This window comes from Camponotus vicinus, unplaced genomic scaffold (assembly GCF_025532165.1).
Source record: "Camponotus vicinus isolate PSW18456_S1 unplaced genomic scaffold, iyCamVici1.0 SCAF_1, whole genome shotgun sequence".
NCBI classification, from domain to species: Eukaryota; Metazoa; Arthropoda; class Insecta; order Hymenoptera; family Formicidae; genus Camponotus; species Camponotus vicinus.
Window position 1 is genome coordinate 8270947 of NW_028141945.1, and position 20261 is coordinate 8291207.

At 35.5% G+C, this 20261-nt stretch overlaps 1 protein-coding gene across 5 annotated transcripts in view; it reads right to left on the reverse strand.

The window, feature by feature from the left end:
- Positions 1-1548: 1548 nt before the first annotated feature.
- The window catches only part of Dom (domino helicase), a 41835-nt gene continuing 23122 nt past the window's right edge, over positions 1549-20261 (reverse strand). For 3 of the 5 annotated variants that reach the window (XM_083100009.1, XM_083100014.1, XM_083100004.1), the window contains 9 exons: positions 19931-20011; positions 18864-19121; positions 18458-18774; positions 17919-18211; positions 17252-17624; positions 16780-16976; positions 16453-16567; positions 15792-16154; positions 10633-15671 (listed from right to left, as the gene is read on the reverse strand). In XM_083100009.1, the coding sequence (XP_082956135.1) occupies positions 12672-15671; positions 15792-16154; positions 16453-16567; positions 16780-16976; positions 17252-17624; positions 17919-18211; positions 18458-18774; positions 18864-19121; positions 19931-20011 (4997 nt within the window). In that variant the 3' untranslated portion in view covers positions 10633-12671. Of the gene's footprint in view, positions 5696-6036; positions 6385-6534; positions 7354-7514; positions 7803-8014; positions 8506-8770; positions 8937-9357; positions 9394-10632; positions 15672-15791; positions 16155-16452; positions 16568-16779; positions 16977-17251; positions 17625-17918; positions 18212-18457; positions 18775-18863; positions 19122-19930; positions 20012-20261 lie in introns of those variants that run through there. The other 2 variants (XM_083100028.1, XM_083100020.1) reach the window with 2 other exon arrangements.

Genomic DNA, 20261 nt, shown 5'->3' on the forward strand with positions numbered 1-20261 from the left:
ATTATTTTGTACATAAAAGTATTAAGGTAAGATAATCGAAAAATAAATATTTTACGAGGTTTTTTTACGGTTTATGTAAAATTAAGAAATGATTTCAAGCCTCATAACTCGGAAAGTACTTAATGAAAACTAACTTAATTATAGTGTTTTGGAAAGCTCTCGAGATGAGCTAAGTAGTGGTAGATTGGATCGAATTGAGAAGAAAAGTTCTCTACTATTTTGCAAAATTCGCAATAATTATTAAGAAATAAGCAAAAATGTTTCGGCGCATGTGTGAGAAACGGTAGATCGCTCGCAGTGTCCGATTAATGAGTGATCAAACGAAAAGTGGTGGTAGATTGGGTCAAACTGGAAAGACAAGTCCTCTACCATTTTGCAAAATTCGCAATAATGATTAAGTTATAGGCAAAAATGTCTCAGCGCATGAGAAGCGATCTGTCTACCGCTTCTTATACTCTGAGACATTTTTGCCTATAACTTAATAATTATTGCGAATTTTGCAATATGGTAGAGGAATTTTTTTTTTAGTTTGACCCAATCTATCACCACTTTTCGTTTGATCACTTAATAATCACACACTACAAGCGGTTTACCGCTTCTCATGTACCGAGACATTTTTGCTTATTTTTTAATAATTATTGCGAATTTTACAAAATGGCCGAGGACTTTTCTTCTCAGTTTGACTCAATCTACTACTACTTTTCGTTTGGTCACTCAGGAATCGGACACCCTGAATAATATAAAAAATTTGTTGCCAGAATATTATATATATAACTTTTTTTTCGAAAAAACTTTAGCCAAGTATAATTGGATAATCAATTTTGACATTGCACTCAAAGATATTACATATAATAATATATTAGAGAAAATCATTATTTCTATTTCTTCTATACAATTAATTCCTTAATAAGTAAAAATATAAAATGCCACTTTTATTTTTTATTTTTTAAAAATAATCGAAGAAATTGCATATTCAATGAGAAATAATCGAATGAAGAAAAGAGAAATTAATCTTTAGACTTTCAAATAATATTGTAATATATTTAAAGCGGCTTTATAACCAAAAGAAATACGAAAAAGAATTATAAAAAAATCATAAATTAATTCTGAAGAGTAGAACTTTATGATACTTTTCATTAAAATCTATGTGATATTGGAGTTGATAAAAACTCTTGAGAGAAACACAATTTTAAACATAAATTTCACTTCTTTTGAAATCTGCGGTGATGATATATAATAAATATTTTTTTTACATATCTCAAATCAATTAATTCCCTTCGCACGTGTTGAAAATTATACAAAAATTTAAATTATATTCTATCTGACAAAGGAATTAATTTGCAAATTATTCTAACGTTCTTGAAGTTAAAATTTAATAATTTGCAAGATATTTGTAAAAAAATTACACATGTTTCGTGTATATTGTAAGATTATTTTTCAACATGTTCCTGCTCTTGTCAAAAAAATATTTATCAAATAAAAAGTTCGAATTTTCATGTTAATAATTTTTTAAATTCGGAATAAAAGTAAATCTCCATTTCCAGCTGCTTCGTTGCTTTATGAGATTTATTTCAGTACTTTATAATACACAAATTATACATACATATATACATATATACGTATACACACGTATATGTACAGGGTACCATGATAGAGAAAAAAATACTAAAAGAAAACGATATATTAAATAACGGATCCAAGATTTATCTAACATGTCAACTTCGCTTGACATGTAAGAAATATCTTAACTAAATATATAAAATGACATTTAACGGGCAATACTCGCTTGCCTTTTTTATTTATATAAGGAAAATTTTTTTTTAAAAAAAGATCTCTTCTGTCTCGTGATATATTTGATCGAACGTTCTTATAATTAAACATCGCATAAGTTTCTGTCGAGGACGTTTCATGGACGTCGTATCCAAAGCGGCTCGCACGTAAATGGAATGGAAACCCTGTATCGTATCGCGTATAACTTTATAATGTATTCTAGTATAAACATCACGTTCTCAAAGTAACTTCGCTATATTCTAAGTGGGCAATCATAAATACAGAGATACAATTTTGTAAGTTTCCAAGAAACGTCCAAATAATATTCTAATTTCTCAGATCTCATCTAGACATAAAAAAGCGCTCTAAAATTTCTCAAATGTAAAGAGAAAACATTTTTTAGATAAAAGTATTAAAAAAAGCTTTCTTTATATGAATGTTTTTCAGACATTTAAACAAGCTTTTAGAGATCAGCTTTTTTGAATATCAGAAGATCTGTCTGATCTTTGTTGAGAAGACGCTCTGATTTTTCAATCTTCTTTAAGCATTTAAGAGATATTTTAATTTTCTAGCTGGTTTTCTTAAACAATTTTTAAACACCTCTCGAAGATTGCTTGGATTAGTTGTTACGTGTTTCATCGATGACATATTAAGTATTTTTTTTCGCTATAATCTTAGAGATTATGTAGTGTGCCAAGCATTATTATCTGCTATAAAATATATACAATAGAATTCGAATATGTTACATCGTGAGTATCTAATAAGTGAAGTGAATCGCCTAATGTGGAATTTCGAAATTCGATAATGTGGAACAATTTTTACAATGTTTATTATCGAATAGAAATCGTCCGGATTTCGTCAGCGAATTAAATAGATAGAATTAAAATATGCATAATTTCGACAAGTTTAATTTTTTATAGATATAATTATAGAGAAATTAAAATCTCATCAACAAGTTTTGTTCACAATAACAATTGTAAAAATCAATTGTTTAACGTTAGATGATTCACTCTCTTCAAATCTCCCCAGAATTTTTTGCTATAAAAATTGGAATTTGAATGTTTAGCCGCGAAAAAATAATATTTCTCGCTGTATTTACTTGTCGCTTTATGCTTTTCGTTCAGAATTTGAGGAAAATTCTCCTTTAAAACGTCGCATGTTCTATCAAACAGTTTTTAAAGAGGAAAAAACAGAAAAGAATTTTATCATCTTATCAATACAGATATATTTGCTCCATAATAAGTAAAATGAGTTTGGCTTGGTAACATTTACTTAATATTCATTTTCATAAGCATTTGGACAGTATCGACGCGCTTATAATATAAATTTAAAATATACTTTACAATTTCGTAGTGTAGTTATAATTCAATATTGTTGGAAACTGATCAATAATTTTTTTAGATATTTTATCTTTTGCTTTAATCAGCTTTCTCACGTTCTGTACTAAATATCATTCAGTAGTTCATATCATCATTTATTTATTTTATCACTGTTGCAAGGTATAAAAAAATTTAATTATTAATTTTTTTGTAAAGACAAAAATAAAATGGCGACGTTAAAGCGAATATAAGCAGATTCTCTCTTATTTGTATATACTTTTTACATTGTGACATAAAATGTAACATCAAGATATGGCTGTTTCCAGCAAATCTTGGAATGCTTTATATTATTTCTTTAATGTGTGTTACGCTATTATTATCAAACTTCCTATTCCCATCTATATTAGAATTATAATACCCATGAAATAAGAGTAGAGATATAACTATATAAATTGAAAGTGACAATAAAAAGTTCTGTGTCGACTAGGTTCGTTAAACGGAATAATATATTTTGTCATCTTGAAATTGAATGTAAATGACAGATGGTGACATAAAAACGTTAAAAATACATGGTTACAATGAGATGCGTGTAAATAATATAATAAAATTTCAAATGAATTCACAAATCATAATAATGCTACAATTTTTTAAAACAAAAATAGTTAAACATAATAATTAATAATACACGTATACAGTATACACATACATATACACATATATAATATTCAAAATGGCGACGAAATGTTGTAAGTTATTCCTGTAGACATATTAACAATGACATTCGGTGAACCTGGCCCCACATGGAACATTTTTAGTAACCAACTTTTGTCTCTCTACACTATGAAGTTAAGTCTCCTTACTCTTACCTCATGATAATAACATTAAAAGGAAGAAAAATACAAATTCGAAACTGTTCAATGTTTAATTGAATCGAGAAAATCAGAAACTTACATATATATATATCTAGATTAATATTTACTTAAAGAAAATAACATTTATTTTCTTCGTCGTTTTTAATATACAGGGTTTAGCAAAAGTGTGGAAACCCCTTAATATTTCGAAAAATACGCATTTAAAAAAAAAATGTTTCATACAAAAGTTATAGGGTTTTATGTGGCGCATTACACAGCAACATTATTATGACCTCGAATAGCGTTGTCAAGGTTATGTGAAGGTCACCTCCAACTTTTTAAATGGGACACCCTATATGCTTTTGCATATTCTTGTAGCTTATCTCGAGAGCTTTCCAAAACACTATAATTAAGTTAGTTTTCATTAAGTACTTTCCGAGTTATGAGGCTTGAAATAATTTCTTAATTTTACATAAACCATAAAATATCTTGTAAAATATTCATTTTTCAATTACATATTTTTTCTTAAAAACAACTGTGTGTTTTCTTTACACTAATTAATTCCTCTCATTATTTTGCACATAAAAGTATTAAGGTAAGATAATCGAAAAATGAATATTTTACAAGATATTTTATGGTTTATGTAAAATTAAGAAATGATTTCAAGCCTCATAACTCGGAAAGTACTTAATGAAAACTAACTTAATTATAGTGTTTTGGAAAGCTCTCGAGATAAGCTACAAGAATATGCAAAAGCATATAGGGTGTCCCATTTAAAAAGTTGGAGGTGACCTTCACATAACCTTGACAACGCTATTCGAGGTCATAATAATGTTGCTGTATAATGCGCCACATAAAACCCTATAACTTTTGTATGAAACATTTTTTTTTAAAATGCGTATTTTTCGAAATATTAAGGGGTTTCCACACTTTTGCTAAACCCTGTATATGTATATAATTGATCATTTAATATTTTATTTTTGGTAAATTAAAAACCTTTTTTTTCTCTCTTAATAATTAAATCAAACTATTCTCAAATGATTTATTCCTGGCAAATTAATATTTTCATTTTTGTCTACAATATATAGCATATTTGAATCTTTGTTTCTAATGGCAACCGAAAACATATGTAAAATATTTTTCTTTTGTTAAAAATCTTCATCGTAATATCACAAAATATTTCAATAATTATCTTTTCCTACGCATATTCCAAGTAAAAAACTTTTAAGATAAATGTTTAACACAAATCTGCAAAATTTCTTGCAAACAAAACCAATACGCTTTCTGAATTTCCCAATTCAATTTAAAAGATTGCCATCCGATTGTAATATAAAGCTATTTTGGTTGCGCGTCCTGTTGAGACTGTTGCTGTTGCTGTGTCTGCTGTTTTTGAATTTGCTGCGTTATGGTTTGCAATCTTACTTGACCAAGACCGGGCGAAGAAGCTAGATTCGGAACAGTAGATGAAGAGGCGGCACCTACGCCAGGACTGGCACCTGCACCGGTGGTCGGACCGGAAGTAGCAGAACCTGAGCCAGGACCCGGGCTGGAACCTGGACCGGGACTTCGCCTTACTGCACTGACGATCGGTTTTCCTTGGATAGGCATAGCTTGTCGCAGCTGCGCATTGTTAGCAGTCACCACCTGGATAGTCTGTTTCAAGGATCCGGAAGCGACTGGTATCACGCGGGTTGGCAACTGTGATTTAGCCAGTACTATCGGATTAGCCTGAGATGCCGTCTGTCCTGTCGAAACCTGAATTATAAAATAGCATCATTTTAACAATTTCACTTCGTTTCTCATAGAATTCGCTCGGATATATTTTGTTCTAGAATTACAATAATTACAGAATTTAAAAATTATTAAAAATATTAAATATTTTTTTCTGTTTTTCTTAAATTCTAATAATTAAAATCGGTATTACTTTCAGCAAATAATTTTCACTATTGATAAAAAGCCCAAAGGCTCTAACAAAAGCAGCAAAATAACAAGTTTACTAGCAATTTTCTTTCGCGGCAACAAGCATCAAAACAGATTACAATATTTACAAAGACAGAAGAAGAAATGTCTCTCATTCATATAAGCATTTTACGTACGTGAGGAAATTGTTGTACCGCCGGAGGTTGAACCTGCTTTATCACCTGCTGGATCTGCTGCATTGATACGGGCAGCGACTTTGGTGATTGTACGATCAGTTGTGTCTGCATACCTCCTTTACCAAGTTGTGCAGCGACTTTTTGTCCTGCAAGTTTCCTTTGAGCGAGGATCTGTGGGTGAAGCGCAAGTTGACGAATCTGTTGCGGCGTCCCAGTACGAACACCCGTCACATTGGCTGCCTTGACGAGAGTCGCTACCGGAGTACCACTCGCAGAAGTACCCATCTGTTGTACCTGCAGACCGGCCTGGGCAAAGATCTGCGCCGGTGTGAGTCCTGTTGGAGGCATCTGCAACAGGAGTCGTAGTCAGCTACTTTTGTGAATTAAAAATATGAAAGATTCTACTCAACTAGCAGAGTGAACATTTCATATAATTTTATTGTCTTGAATATTTACATTAGGAAGATATTGCCTTCTTTTGTATCGCAAGACACTCACTTGCCCAGCAGCCGCGGCCGCTGTCTTCGCTTGATGTAGCGCCTGCCGCTTGATCAATGCCATTTCCGTCTCAGACACTGGCCTGGCCATAGTTTGTTTGCTTACACCGGTTTGCGCTGCCGCAGTGCCCACTGTGGGAATACCCTGTTGCTTCATCAAATTGGCAGCTGTCGCCGCCCGCTGCTGCTGCTGTTGCACTGCCGCCGTTGCCGTGGTCGGTATCGCAACGGATAACTTTTGACCACCAGTTGTTTGCGTCTGTAATACCTTGCTGAGTTGTTGTTGGCGCAATAGTACTTGTTGCTGTCTGTAATATTGCAACTGCGCCGTCGTTGCACTCTTGTTTCCCGTTGTGGCCATCGCGACGCCCACTAAACCCCCCTTTTGACCACCCCCTGCGTTAGTGGAAGCTTGACCTGTGGGTTGCAAGCCACCTGTGGCGATTCGTTGAGCAGCTTGTTGCAAACTCGCAACGTTCGCCGATGTTGTTCTTGCATCCTGTATGATTACTTGCCCACTTCCACCAGGTCGAGCTTTCACCGTCGTAGTGACTACCGTAGTGGTTGCCACATTGGATAAATTTGCGGCAGCCTTCGCACCGGTTATGGAGCCAGCGTTATTCACATTTGGAATTGCTTGAGTTAGCTGATGCATTTGTGATCCTACGGAGTTTGTGACTACTTGTCCAGCTTGTTGTTGTTGAGTTTGCTGCTGCTGCTGCAACTTGAGTTGCTGCTGCTGCTGAGCAGCTTGTTGTTGCTGCTGCTGATGTTGTAGGAGCCGCGCTGCAACCTGTTGTTGCTGTTCCGGAGTAAAAACCTACGAATTTAATTAACGAATATCTCCTTGGACGTGTTAGTATAGCGAATAAAAGATGTTATATTGATTCTATGTAGTTCAAGTTTAAACAACAAATTTGAAAAGAATTTACACTACTAAACGCAAATGCAAGTTGTTCTTATATATCTTACATTACTAACCGTATGCTTCATCTTTTCCTTAGCAATTCTATCTGCGCGTCGCGCAGCAACGTCCACTGGCACCATCGGATTATCGATTTGTATGCCGCATTCAACCAGGACAGCCGTTATGGTAGGATTCCTCATCAACGGACTCATAAGCAACGGCGGTTTCACGGTAGGTGTTCGTTTATTAGACACAGATTTTATGATTTCATATCTTTGAGTGCCCATTAATGTGAACGAGTTGTTCCTATCCTGATTGTGCAATTGCGATGTTCTCATTGGTCTGTTGCTCTTATTCTGTTGCTGAAAGAAGTGAAAAGATGTCGAGAATTATAATCTCCATATAGGTTTTTATTTAATATTATTTTCCTTATCGTATAATTGAAGAATTTTCAGATGGGAGAGACAGAAAAACTAAATTATAGATAAATCTTTCTGTGAGATTTGTTTTGCAATTACGATATTTTCCTTATCATCGAATTCATCGGTGTTAGTGAATAGAGTGAATAATCTACCTCAGAGACTTGCGGTGTTTTATAAACGCTTCCCTTTTGTTTCTTCTGCTTCTTCGGAGGAGTGTCGTACAGCAGCTTACCCTCTTCCCTTGGTATTATCACAGATTCATATCTGCCTCTGCAGTGTTTGGGCGATCTATGTAATCGCGTACCGCTGTTAACACAATCGGCTACCATATCCCAGTTAGGCGTATGACCCGGCGAGAGGATTATCATGTTCAAGGGTAAGCCCTGATAGCTTTGGATAGAATGTAGTAGACCCCACTCCTCATAGATCAACCAATCTATCACGTGATCTGGCTCCGGTGAGCTCTTCGTGACATGAGAGGAGTTCTTCAACACTGTCATCGGTGGGCGTACCATCGCACGATACTTATGCAGTTTCATGTCACGACGCATCTTCATCAACGCCGGTGACGGTCGATCAAAGAGGGATCTCGGTGCGAACACGGACTCCTCTTTGTGCCGCATTATCTTGACAGGTCGACAACCTGCAATTAGAAAAACAATTAGCAGTTAAATTACAACTTTTGTTGATTTATAAAGCGACAATTTTTTGATCAAGTTAGTTCTTGAAATTTGCATCTTGTCATCGAATTTGTTTATATTTTTAATGTTTTATTTTCAACGCTAATAGATAGATACAAAGATTTATGTAATATGTAATGATAAGGATAATTTTTTATTCTAAAATGTTTCTAGAAAATAAAATACTAAATATTTATGACATCTTTGTGAATAAAATTTATTACTCACCATCATCAGTGAGAACGGCTTCGATTCTATTCCTGCTTCGCTCTTTCTTCACGTAAATTGGAGGTAGCTGAGCCTCTGTCATGGGTACATCCTCATAAAGAAAGCTCATAGCGTAATCGATATATACATCATTATCCGTCGTAGGAGGAGTGGGTGGGCACCACATCTAAAAAAAGAAAAGAAAATTTAGCTTAATTGTATTCTTCCAAAAGAGAATTCAAGAACATTGTACTTCATTTTATCCAACTGGAGACAGAGAATTTAATTTTCTCTAAGCATCTCCATAATCGTACGTTCTTTTTTTAAATTTTAAATATACGTATATTGTACTTATTTAGTTAACTTTTTTAACGAATAAATTAATTTCTTGTATTTTTTGTCTTTGCATAAAATCACGTAAAATTTTTTCGTTTCTCAATTCTTAATACAAAAAAACATTTAATAAAATTTGATAATAAAATATATCAATTATAATAAAAAATAAGTTAGAATAAATACAATATTTAATAAATAATAATCCTCGCATTTTGCTTAATTTTTCACAAATTTATATAATAAAGGGTAAAACCGAATTGTTTTGGACTTACCGGCATTTGCTCCATGGTATGTTCCGATAACCAAATCTGCAAGATATTAAAGTTAGATATGAGTTAGATCCTGAGACCTACGAGAAATTCTTGCTCCCATAGTCTGTTCCTGTGCTCACTAAACTTGCGATATACCTTGTCACACTATCGACATCTTTTTTAAGAATCTCTAATTCTTTTAGTCATTAATAAAGTCGCTTAGAAATTTTGCCTTTGTTTAAATCATGAACGAAGCTGAATTTCAAAGGCTGAATTTCTAACAATTAATAAATATAAATAATATTATATATAAAAAAATGTAATAATATAATAAATAGTATAAAATAAATAATAGTTCTGTGAGACACTATAGGACGGACGCGACGAGCAAATTTTCAATAAATAATAATAAAAATAAAAAGGAAGAGAGAAAAAAGAGAGCGCGCAAAAGGGCTACTCTTTCCCATATTTCCATTAGTTTTCAGATTTGAGATTATAATTCTCTATGATTATAATTTCAAAGTATAAAAGTTTCCACGTGTTATAATTATAATCTATTATTAAGAATCTTTACTATTAAGAATTTATTTTATTTAAAATTCTGAGCTTTAGTCTCCTTTCAAAAAACAAAAAAAAATTTAATGTTAAATATTTCTTTTTTGGAGAAACCGCAACAAGAAACATAACAAATTTTGAAATTTTTTTCGAAGAGAAATCAACTTCAAATTTAACTAGAAATTCATAATAAAAAAAATTATGTATAGGACGATAAGATTATGGGATAGCCTGTAGACGCTCAAAGGTTCTCGTTCCTCTCATCCTAAATATTTTAAGAGAAAGAGTTCTTATTCTTCACGATATATTCCTTTATCTACTATATTATCATCATATATATATAGGATGAGATACGTGTGTGACGTAACGTATAAATAACGTATCTCACTCATGTGCCTGCTTATATCTTGCTGCGGACTCCAAGTTTGGAATGGCAAAGGCAGTGTTTTGGTGCCATTTTATGAACAATTTTATTGGAGCTCTTTTCTTTTCTTTCTCTACGCATGTACTAAGACATATTTTTTTCTCGAAAAAATGTGCGGTCATGATAGCCTTGCCACACCAAACCGATATCGAGAGAGAAAAAGTTCTATTAAATCGCGATAAATATATAAACAAGCACACTGAGCTGAGAATGATTTGACACCAAAACGGAACTGAACCTTTGATCGACACAGACTTGGAAACGCATCAAGAAATAAGGGAGAACACATTTCTATATACAATATATATATACATATATATATAGCAAGGAATATCTCGTTTATTTTTTTTTCTTCTTCGAACTCTCGCTCGATCATACAAAATACAGGCACGCAACTTAAATATTACAGTATGTGCATGTGTGTGTGTGTGTCAGGAGAAGGAGGAAGAGGGAGGCAAGTGGAAAAGAGCGGAGGAAGGATACCCTTACGCGTACGATAATACGTAATATAATAATCAGGTCCTTGTTCTGTCACTTACGTAGTTCAAGACGGCACGACTGAAATCTTTTCTCACGAATAAACCGGCTAAACCACGTAACTCTTCATCACCCTAATCATTATTAATTAAATCCTCGTCAGATATCAATCCTGTCCTTCATATTTAATTATAAATTCAGACTTAATCGTCAAAACAAATCATTAGGGTGGAATCGAATCACGCATTTTACCCCGTACACTTTTTTATATCCTTTTCTCGTTTTTCGTCTATATATGTGTATGTGTGTATGTATGAATAGTTTCGGATGGCGCACTAGAGAATTGTTCGACTAATGTTTTACGCTGGTTCATTCTTCCCTAATATAATACACACGTTCATTTCGCTCGTCACACTGTTTTATATAAATCATCATTCACGCGCGCCTAAAAATCCGCCTTTGCCGTCTGCACTTTCCTATATTTTTTAAAAATTCAATATGATATATTCGGCAGAAATAAGAGGCGAGTGCAAGACAGATCAAAGATTATAGGAAAGTGCAGTCAGAAGAAACAGATCCTACCTTTACAACGAAAAAAAATAAAATGAGATAAGAGAGTGGGAAGGCGGGACCGGAGATACACAACTTACAATGCTACAAATATTACACGTGTACCTGCGGTACAACCCATAAAGAAAACGCATTCTTTATCGTAATTATGATTATGTACAGATGCGTACTCGTGTCTCATGTTAGCGCTAAATGTGTCTATTTGATTTCTCTTTCATTTTCCTCGTATAAGAGTTTTTTCTCTCTATGCCTCTCTTATTGTATAAAGTTTCTCTCTCGCATATTTAATTATGCATTTTTTTATATAAATGTCTCTCGATTATCCTTTTCATATAATTTTCTTTATTCGAAATTTTGTTCTCATTTTAAATTTTATATATTTGTTGAATTTAATAATTATTTGATACATTTATAACTTTTCCCTCATGTATATGTGATTCTTATATAGAGTTTTTGTTCTTTCCGCTAGAAATTGTCATGTTATTTCTAAGTCAAAGAAATCTAAGAAAATCAAACAATCACTAAGCGCTAAATATGAGATAAGTACGGACAAAAGACGCGCAATCAAGTTGCGCGTATAACATCGCGATCGCCAAGCGTTTCTAAAACGCTAGATCAAAATTTTCCATCAGATATTTATCCCATGATATTTTATATCTTATTAATGTTTTCTCATAATATAATCTTGAAAATAAATCATTATTTTATTGCAAATAATAATAATTTATTTCTCTATTTTTACTTTATTACTTTTATTTTTATTATTTTACATCTTTATAAGAAAAAGGAGGATTTTCCGATTAATTCGATCAAAAGATAACAAAAGAGATCTAAGAATTTGATCAAATCGAAACACATAATAGATTAGATTTCTCCGAACCATCACAAATTACGATTTTTTTACTCTTTTTGTTTTTTTTTAAATTTTTTACTTCACATCATCATTTCTTTCTTGTAAGAAAAATAAATAATAGAAAATATCCATCCAAATTTACAGGAGAAATGCACTTTTAATTTTACCTGGAATCTCAAAGTTATATATATCGCAAAGATGCTGCCAATTCCTCACATATATCATATACAATAGAGAGAAAAATATAAATAAAAGAAACATTAAGAGGAGAAAATATCATGCGACAAATATTGAGCGCGAAACCGGCATCGCACGCGCAATAAGCGGACTGAATAGTAGACAGTAGTAGCAATCGACTACATGATCGAGTAGTCGAATAGCGATAGTACTCCCGACGAAGAAACACAGGCCTTCGACGACTACTATTATACCACCGCGATGATACTTTAGCGAGACTCAAGATATCGTGGCGTTCCTCAGTTTGTCAGAGCGCGTCGTCACGACCGTAGAGGAGGAAGAGGACGAGAGAGAGAGATGCGAACGAAAGGACCTCTTCTGCATCGGCTCCCTGTCGCTACTGTCGTCAGAATTAGCCCTCTCATCTTCCATCGAGCACGATACAGCATTTTTGATGCGTTTCATTTCCCTGCGCAGCCTCCTAGATTTGGTATCGGACGAGTCGCATTCTTCGCGATCAGCCTCCTGATCCTTCGGCGACAGTCGCGGCAGAAGTTCCTTGTCCTGGCCCTTCGTCTCACAATTGGCGACAGACTTGGGCTGAGTCGAGAAAGTCTTATTGCTGTTATGATGATTTCTCGTGTCCAGACTAAGAATAGCCACGACCTTGGCGGTTCTCTGAGGCTTCTCGTAAGATGATGATACCAAGCTTGTAGGAGTTTCATTCTCGCTGCTTGTCGGCGAAATTCGCGGCTGTTTGATGCTCGTTTTAAGCGTGGAAGCAGGAGGAGATAACAATGGTGACGACGCTGATTTTGCCGAGGAGGCCGAGGAATTTAAAGTCAATCCCGAGCGCGTCACTCTAGAAACTTGTTCGTTGTAATTGGGCGGTATGTTAGGTCGTGGAGTATCTGGACGGCGTTTTACCGCCGTCACCGACGTCTCCTTGGGGTCCGGTTTCATTGGCGGTATCGATTTGCTGCGTCCGAATAACACCGGACTCGCTGAACTCACCACACTCACCAGGCCATTGTCCTGACACTGCTTCGAATTCCGCGTCGCGTATTTCTCACTTCGACTAGGCGAAACTCTCGCAGAAGTGTTCATAATTACCGCGGATCTCGTGACCGGCCGTGGAAGGGGTGTGTCCGGTCGTCGTCTCGGTGTCAATTTCGAATTTGTCATCTCGTCACCGCCAGTTAAAGATGGAGACGTCAACGGAGGAACTATCGATCGCGTAATTCTGCTCTGTTCAGCGACTGAGTGTTGTGAGCCCGTCAAATCAGTTCTACGCGTTCTGCTCTTAGTTTCTGGTAACGATTCGACTTTGTCATCTATCAATCGGCAATTACTTTCCTCGGAGTGATTGTTGATAACCGAAGGAATTTTTGAACTACGAGTTGTCACGCTTCGCGCAAGTGCGACTTCTAATCTTCGTATGTTATATTTGGACTCGTTTGAATTGCTTTCGCTCTTTACCGAAGGCGCGATTGTCGCGAGAGAGTCGGACACGTTCGATACCGAATCATCCGTTCCCTTTTCCGATGCTTGCAACGATGCAACGTTTAAGTTTAAATTTTCGCGTGTATCGCTCTTCGAATTGTATCTCTGACTAGTATACTTTCGCGTAGAGGATACTATCGATTCGGCATTGTCGTTATCATTATCACATACGTAATCTTTATTTTCATTCTCGACCATGTTACTACGAGTATCATCGGCATTCGTTTTAGAATTTCGTTGCGCGATTGAAACGCGAGATATCGCGAGCGGTTTGGAAATTTTATCAACCGCGTCGGGACTCGCGTTTCGTAATGTTTTCGATCGTAAGAGCGGAACCGAACGGCTCGAGGATGATTCGACGCTTCCCGACTCTCTCGATGTCGCGGCAGACAATTTTCCCCGTGCATTGTTGCTCAAAGAATTGGCTGACACGCCAAATTCGGATTTGGATTTGCCCGTCGGCTCTTTTGAACGCTTCAGAGACGCATCCGGTTGGATCGCGCTTGGAGATGACCGAGAATTTCTCGCGCTGACATTTACGTCAAGATTCTCGGCATCTTCATTGCGATTCACTTCGGATTCGAATTTTCTATACGTCGCAGACAACATTTTTTGCGAGCACCGTGTTACATGAACAGAGCAGACAGTGATTAAATTAGTGCCGTTTACGATTTTCTCGTCATTTTTCTCCTTAACACTTTCTTCTGTATTATCCAAATTCGATTCCGACGCTCTCGTTTGTTCCGATTGCACTTTAGCAACTGACGAATCTGCGTGATCATCAGTGGGTCGCTCCACGTTGGGATTAGTAACTCGTTGCTGGACACTATTCAAGTTGATCGAATCCACATCATTCCTCGTTGAATCTTGTTCAATTTCCGCAATTTCGGAGGTCTTTGCGTTCTGATGAGAATTAGTAGACTGAACTTTAGCGCTCATATTAATACGTACGCTTCTCTTAGAATACGTATCCGACGATGAGAACAGAGCTTCCTCGGATTTAGCGCGAAATTTCTTACGCTGCCGACGATTTGGCTTTACACCAGGCAGAATGGGACTCACGTCCAGAGTCCATAAATTGATTTGCACATTTCCGCGAGACCTAGTGCGAGGACTATTCAGATCGAAATGATTTCGACTGCAGGAGCCGGATCCCGCTAAACGACCCTTTCGTCTTGAGAAACCTCCCCCTCGCTCGGAATAATCACGATCGTTCGCTCTCCCGTCTTCGCTTTCCTCGCCGGCTTCCTCTTCCTCATCATCGTCCCCCTCTCCTTTTTCCCCGCCTCCCTCTCCCTCCTCTTCCTCGTCCCCCTGACTCTGACTCTCTGTATGACTCGACTCCTCGTCAAGACTATCCTCGACTATATCCTCTTCCTGAGACTCTGAATCTGATTCGGTACTGGTAGTCTCGTTTTCGCTTTCCGATGGAGATTCGATACGCGGGCGTCCTACCCTATTACCGCCACGTCTACGCGAACTCCTTCTACTCGGTACCGCTAGCCTCTTACTGACTAATCGCTTAGAACCGCTTTTAGCGGCAGTGCTATTAACCTGATTCTGCGCATCCTCGCGACCAAACGTGAGCGGCTTCTCGTCGTCGTCGGCTAACCGCATTCGTCGCTCTTCCTCCTCTCGCAGCGCTCGCAGACGATCCAATTCCCATTCCTTCTTCTGTTCCTCGAGTTCCCGTTCCGCCGCGGCTAGCTGTGCCGCAGAGAATGCACCTTCTGATTCCTCGACGAATTTCATGGCATATCTCTCGATTGGAGTAAGCTAAATAAAATATTATAGTTATAGAATTAATACTCAAGCATTATGACAATAATCAACAAAATAAAACAAAATGAAAGCGACTCGACCGATCTAGCGAATCGACGAAAAAGTTTGTCCTACCTGAGCAACTAGATTCTGAACTTCCTGCTCCGCCTTGCTGACCTGCGTTTCATCTTTGTCTGCATCCTCCAGCGGAATGTTCTCGTCAAACTCGGCAAGATCGGCAACGGCTTCTGCTTTCGCGGTTCTCGCAGCTTGAACATCAAGATCCTCTTCAGCAGCAGCAAGAGCATTTTCGAGAGCACCCATCGCCGCTTTCTCTTCCGTATGTTGATTCGAAGTGCCGCTCTGAAAGGGTCCTGCTGCTGTCGATTCTTTGCTCCAAACTTTTTCTCGTTCCCGATTCTGCTCCAGCACCTCGGCCATTCGTGTCGATGCATCATTCTCCGTTTGATCGATATTGAACAAATCTTGAATAGTGGACTGAAAATAATTTTATGAAAGATAAATGGCGATTATAAGTATTTTCTTATTATGTACTCGAGATATATCGCCTTTAACATTGCCAGATATTTCACGAAATGCAAGTCAATATATAGTCTTAATTTTTCATCAATTTTGTGAAACTTTAAATATTGTAATTCAAAAAAGTTTTAAACTTTTACAATGAAAAAATAAGATACATTTTTTCTTAAAATATCAAAATTGCGAAGTTTTTTGATTAATAAATACGAAGAAACAATATAATTCGCACGATGCAAATTATTATTGAAGTACTTACGCTTTTGAAGTATGCCGTAGTGAAGTTTCCGCCTTCAATTGCGAGATCGCCTAACAATCTTTTCTGATTTGCCTTCTTTAGTATATTCTCTTCTACAGTTTTCTCACTGACTAATCTGGAGAGAGAATATAAATATTACACTATATATTCGCTATCAGATTGTTAATTAGGATTGAAAGGTCGTTTTTTTACTTTAAAAAATTTTTATTCTAATTAATTATTCGACAATACTAATAATATAATCAAATATGTATATTCTTATGTCACAAATAATACGAATTATTGAGTTATTAAAATTATTTCTTCGTTATTAATTTGTGTGTGTACCTGTAAATATGTACATCTCGCGTTTGTCCGATCCTGTGACATCTGTCCTGCGCCTGGGCGTCCATCGTGGGATTCCAGTCGCTGTCATAAAATATTACCGTGTCCGCCCCCGTAAGATTCACTCCGACACCTCCAGATCTTGTTGACAGGATAAAGCAAAAGATTCGTCTATCACCGTTGAATCTCTCCATCAGAATCTGTATGTCGAATCATTAAGCGTCGTTAACAATTCTATTCACTGTTTTTTTCGATTATATCTCATACGTATGAAATTTGTTATATTTTTAATTATCACTTATTATATATGTACATTTCCTTTTAAAATTTATATGAAAGATGAATATGTTCTCAATAACCACTGTCCACACTTAAAATCTCAAATAAAATCAGCACTTGAAAAATTTAGATAATATTGTACATAATGTATCACTATTATAATATCTCGTTAATGATGTAACAAATTGATCACTACCTGACGTTGATCCACTCTAGTAGTGCCATCCAGTCGTAGATATATGTGTCCGTGAAAATTTAGAAAAGCTTCCAGCACATCCAACATTCTAGTCATTTGCGTGAATATTAGAACTCGATGATTTTCGGACTTCAACTTCCTCAAGAGACGATCCAATGATTGTAGCTTGCCGCAATCGTATTGGATGAGTCTAGGATCGGGGAATTGTGTGAGCATAAGACTCGAAATCGGATGAAATACTGCCAATTTTGGTGACAGTTGTCTTTGCAATTCGGTCTGCAGATGACGTTCACCCCACAATTTGTGAGGCGGTGGATGAGATACGTGGAATCGAGGCATTGGCGCGCGTACGGCGGGTACATGGACCACAAATCTACGGATGTATCAGAAGAATTTATCTTGTGGTGTCAGAAATTATATCAAGATAAAATAAACAAAGAAAATTATATTCCTCGATCAATTTCCAATAGTCATGAAGACAAGAATTTTAGTTTGCGAAATTTAATTACTAAAATATTTAATAAAATTCAAAAACTTGAAAAAAGATACTTAATTTTTTTTTTGCTACAAAAACATCGATATAAAAATTAAAGAAAATCTCACAAATATTATATAATATGTACTTAAAGAGAATTCATTGATAATATAATATATATCGCATATCAACCTTTCAAAAACTTCCTTTAACTCTTCAACAATTTGCTCTGTGCTTTTGATGGCTTCAGCGAGCGCCTCCGTGTGTGAAAAGAACTGCTTGCGAGTACGAATATTCTCCTTGGCAGTCGCACAATGCACCCAACCGTTATGCCAGCGACAAGCCGTCGTAGGCTTGCCAATTCTCAAGGCCATAAAAACATCTTCGCCATAAAGCGGACATGCCGCGCATCTCCGCTCATTGATATCTGCCGTGAGATGCAGTTTGGCTTGTCTTCTCTGCCGTTTTTCCTCCTCCAACTGCGGCTGTAAAATAATTAATAACTTTATTATTTATTATCTAGATATTGGAACATCTAAGGGGAAATAATTAAGGATGGAAAAACAATTAAGTAAAAATCTTATGTATTCTTGGGAAAAACAATTAAACAAAAATAATTCGAATAAAATTGACTCGACTAAGTACTCGAAAGATAAATCATTGATTTTCTATTTTTCAATTATTGTTTTCAAAAAGGCTCAACATTTTATAAGATATCTATGTTTACTTACCAAGTGAAATTCGGATTTGGGTTGTTCGGATTTACTCTGCGCTTTACTGGCTTCCTTCTGAGCCTGTCTGGTAACGATGCTGCGTATCGATGGCGATTGTTGTTGACTGGATTGCTGTTGGCTATTTCCGCTCGATGGTGATGGCGAGGCGGTAACATTCAGAGGAGGCACTCTCATAACGGGTCGCCCGCTCGGCGTCGTTACCACACCGCTGACGACCTTATTCACCGTCGTAGCAGCCGAGGTAGACAAACCCATCAGCGATTTGGATAGTACTGTAAGACGCGATCCGCTAGAGGTCATGACTGGAAACGAAACTGTTGATACAAAACATATTATTCTTTTTTCCTTTTTTATTCATTGGTCATTGCAAAATAATGGTTTAACAAGAATCGCGAAGATAAACCTGTGTTAGTATTCTGTTGATTCGACGTCAAAAGGATATGTCTACCGGTAGAGGTTTGAACCAACTGTGCGAAACCAGGCACTGCTATTCTCTGGACGGAATCGCCTTGCTTAACCGTGACGGTTTGCGTTGTTAGTCGTTGAATGCCATCTCTGAGACTAGCGTTTCCTACTGTGATTCTTTGCGCGTTTGTCCCTGTCGTAGTTGACGTCACGGTAGTACTTTGCGGATTATGTCCCAGCGTTGCCACAGGGATAGCTGTTTTACAAAAATTTATATTTAATATATTATATTGTAAATTATGTATGAAACAAATATATGTACGTATATCATATTTGTATGTATATCACCATGGATAAATTTGCTGTTTACATTAAAATTAATATGACTATTTTTCCAATTTTTCAAACATATTTTCAACAAAATATATAAGAAAATATAATAAAAATATAAATATAATGGAAAAAGATGGAAATATTTAGATATGATATTTCGATTTTAGCTACAAGAAATGCTAATTTCGAAAAGTTGTATCCTTAGCTTTAGAATGCTTATAAATGGTAAGATTATAAACAAGCTGGTTCAAGGAACAACTGATCTAGCATCACTGCAAAAATGACTGCTTAGTGAGAAACAATCACTGATGAATGATGCACTGATACAATAATGCTATATTTATTTCATGCTATATATACATAATTATATAAAATATTCTATAAAACAAAATTAAATTCAGAGATACGTGGAATACAAAATTAAAGTACAAACTTTGGAAATATATTAGAGATTCAAAGATACAAAGATTCTCTCAAATTATCTTTTTTAAGTTATAAGAAATTAAAAGCTTGTTTGCAAATTGTTTTATACAATATTCAATCAATGTTTCAAGTAAATAGTTGAATAAAAATTAAATATTTTTCATAAAGAAATGTTTTACATTATTTACAAAATCGATATAGATAATATTTAGATTGCAAAATTTGGAAAAAATCATATAAATAAAAACACTATTGAAAGATAAATTATTAAAGAGTAGGGGAAAAATAAGTGGAAAAAAAATTGCTTACCTTTCACACCAGCTTGATGTGGTACCAGTTGCACGGAATATCCTTGCAATTGTTGACCACTCGCAACTCTCAGTGTAACACCTAAGAATAAGATTATTGCATTTTATGTTTAAAGAAAGATTAATATAATATGTGTGTGTGTATTATAGCTATTGTATATATTACAGTTTAAACACACACACACACATCAATTACTAAAAAATTTAAAAAATAGTAGTAAAAACAATAGTTTACAGATATATAAAAGATACAGTACATTATATTATTTTTATGATATTAATGCACAGTTATTATTATTTTAAATATTATTTCTTTGATATTTCAATTGTCT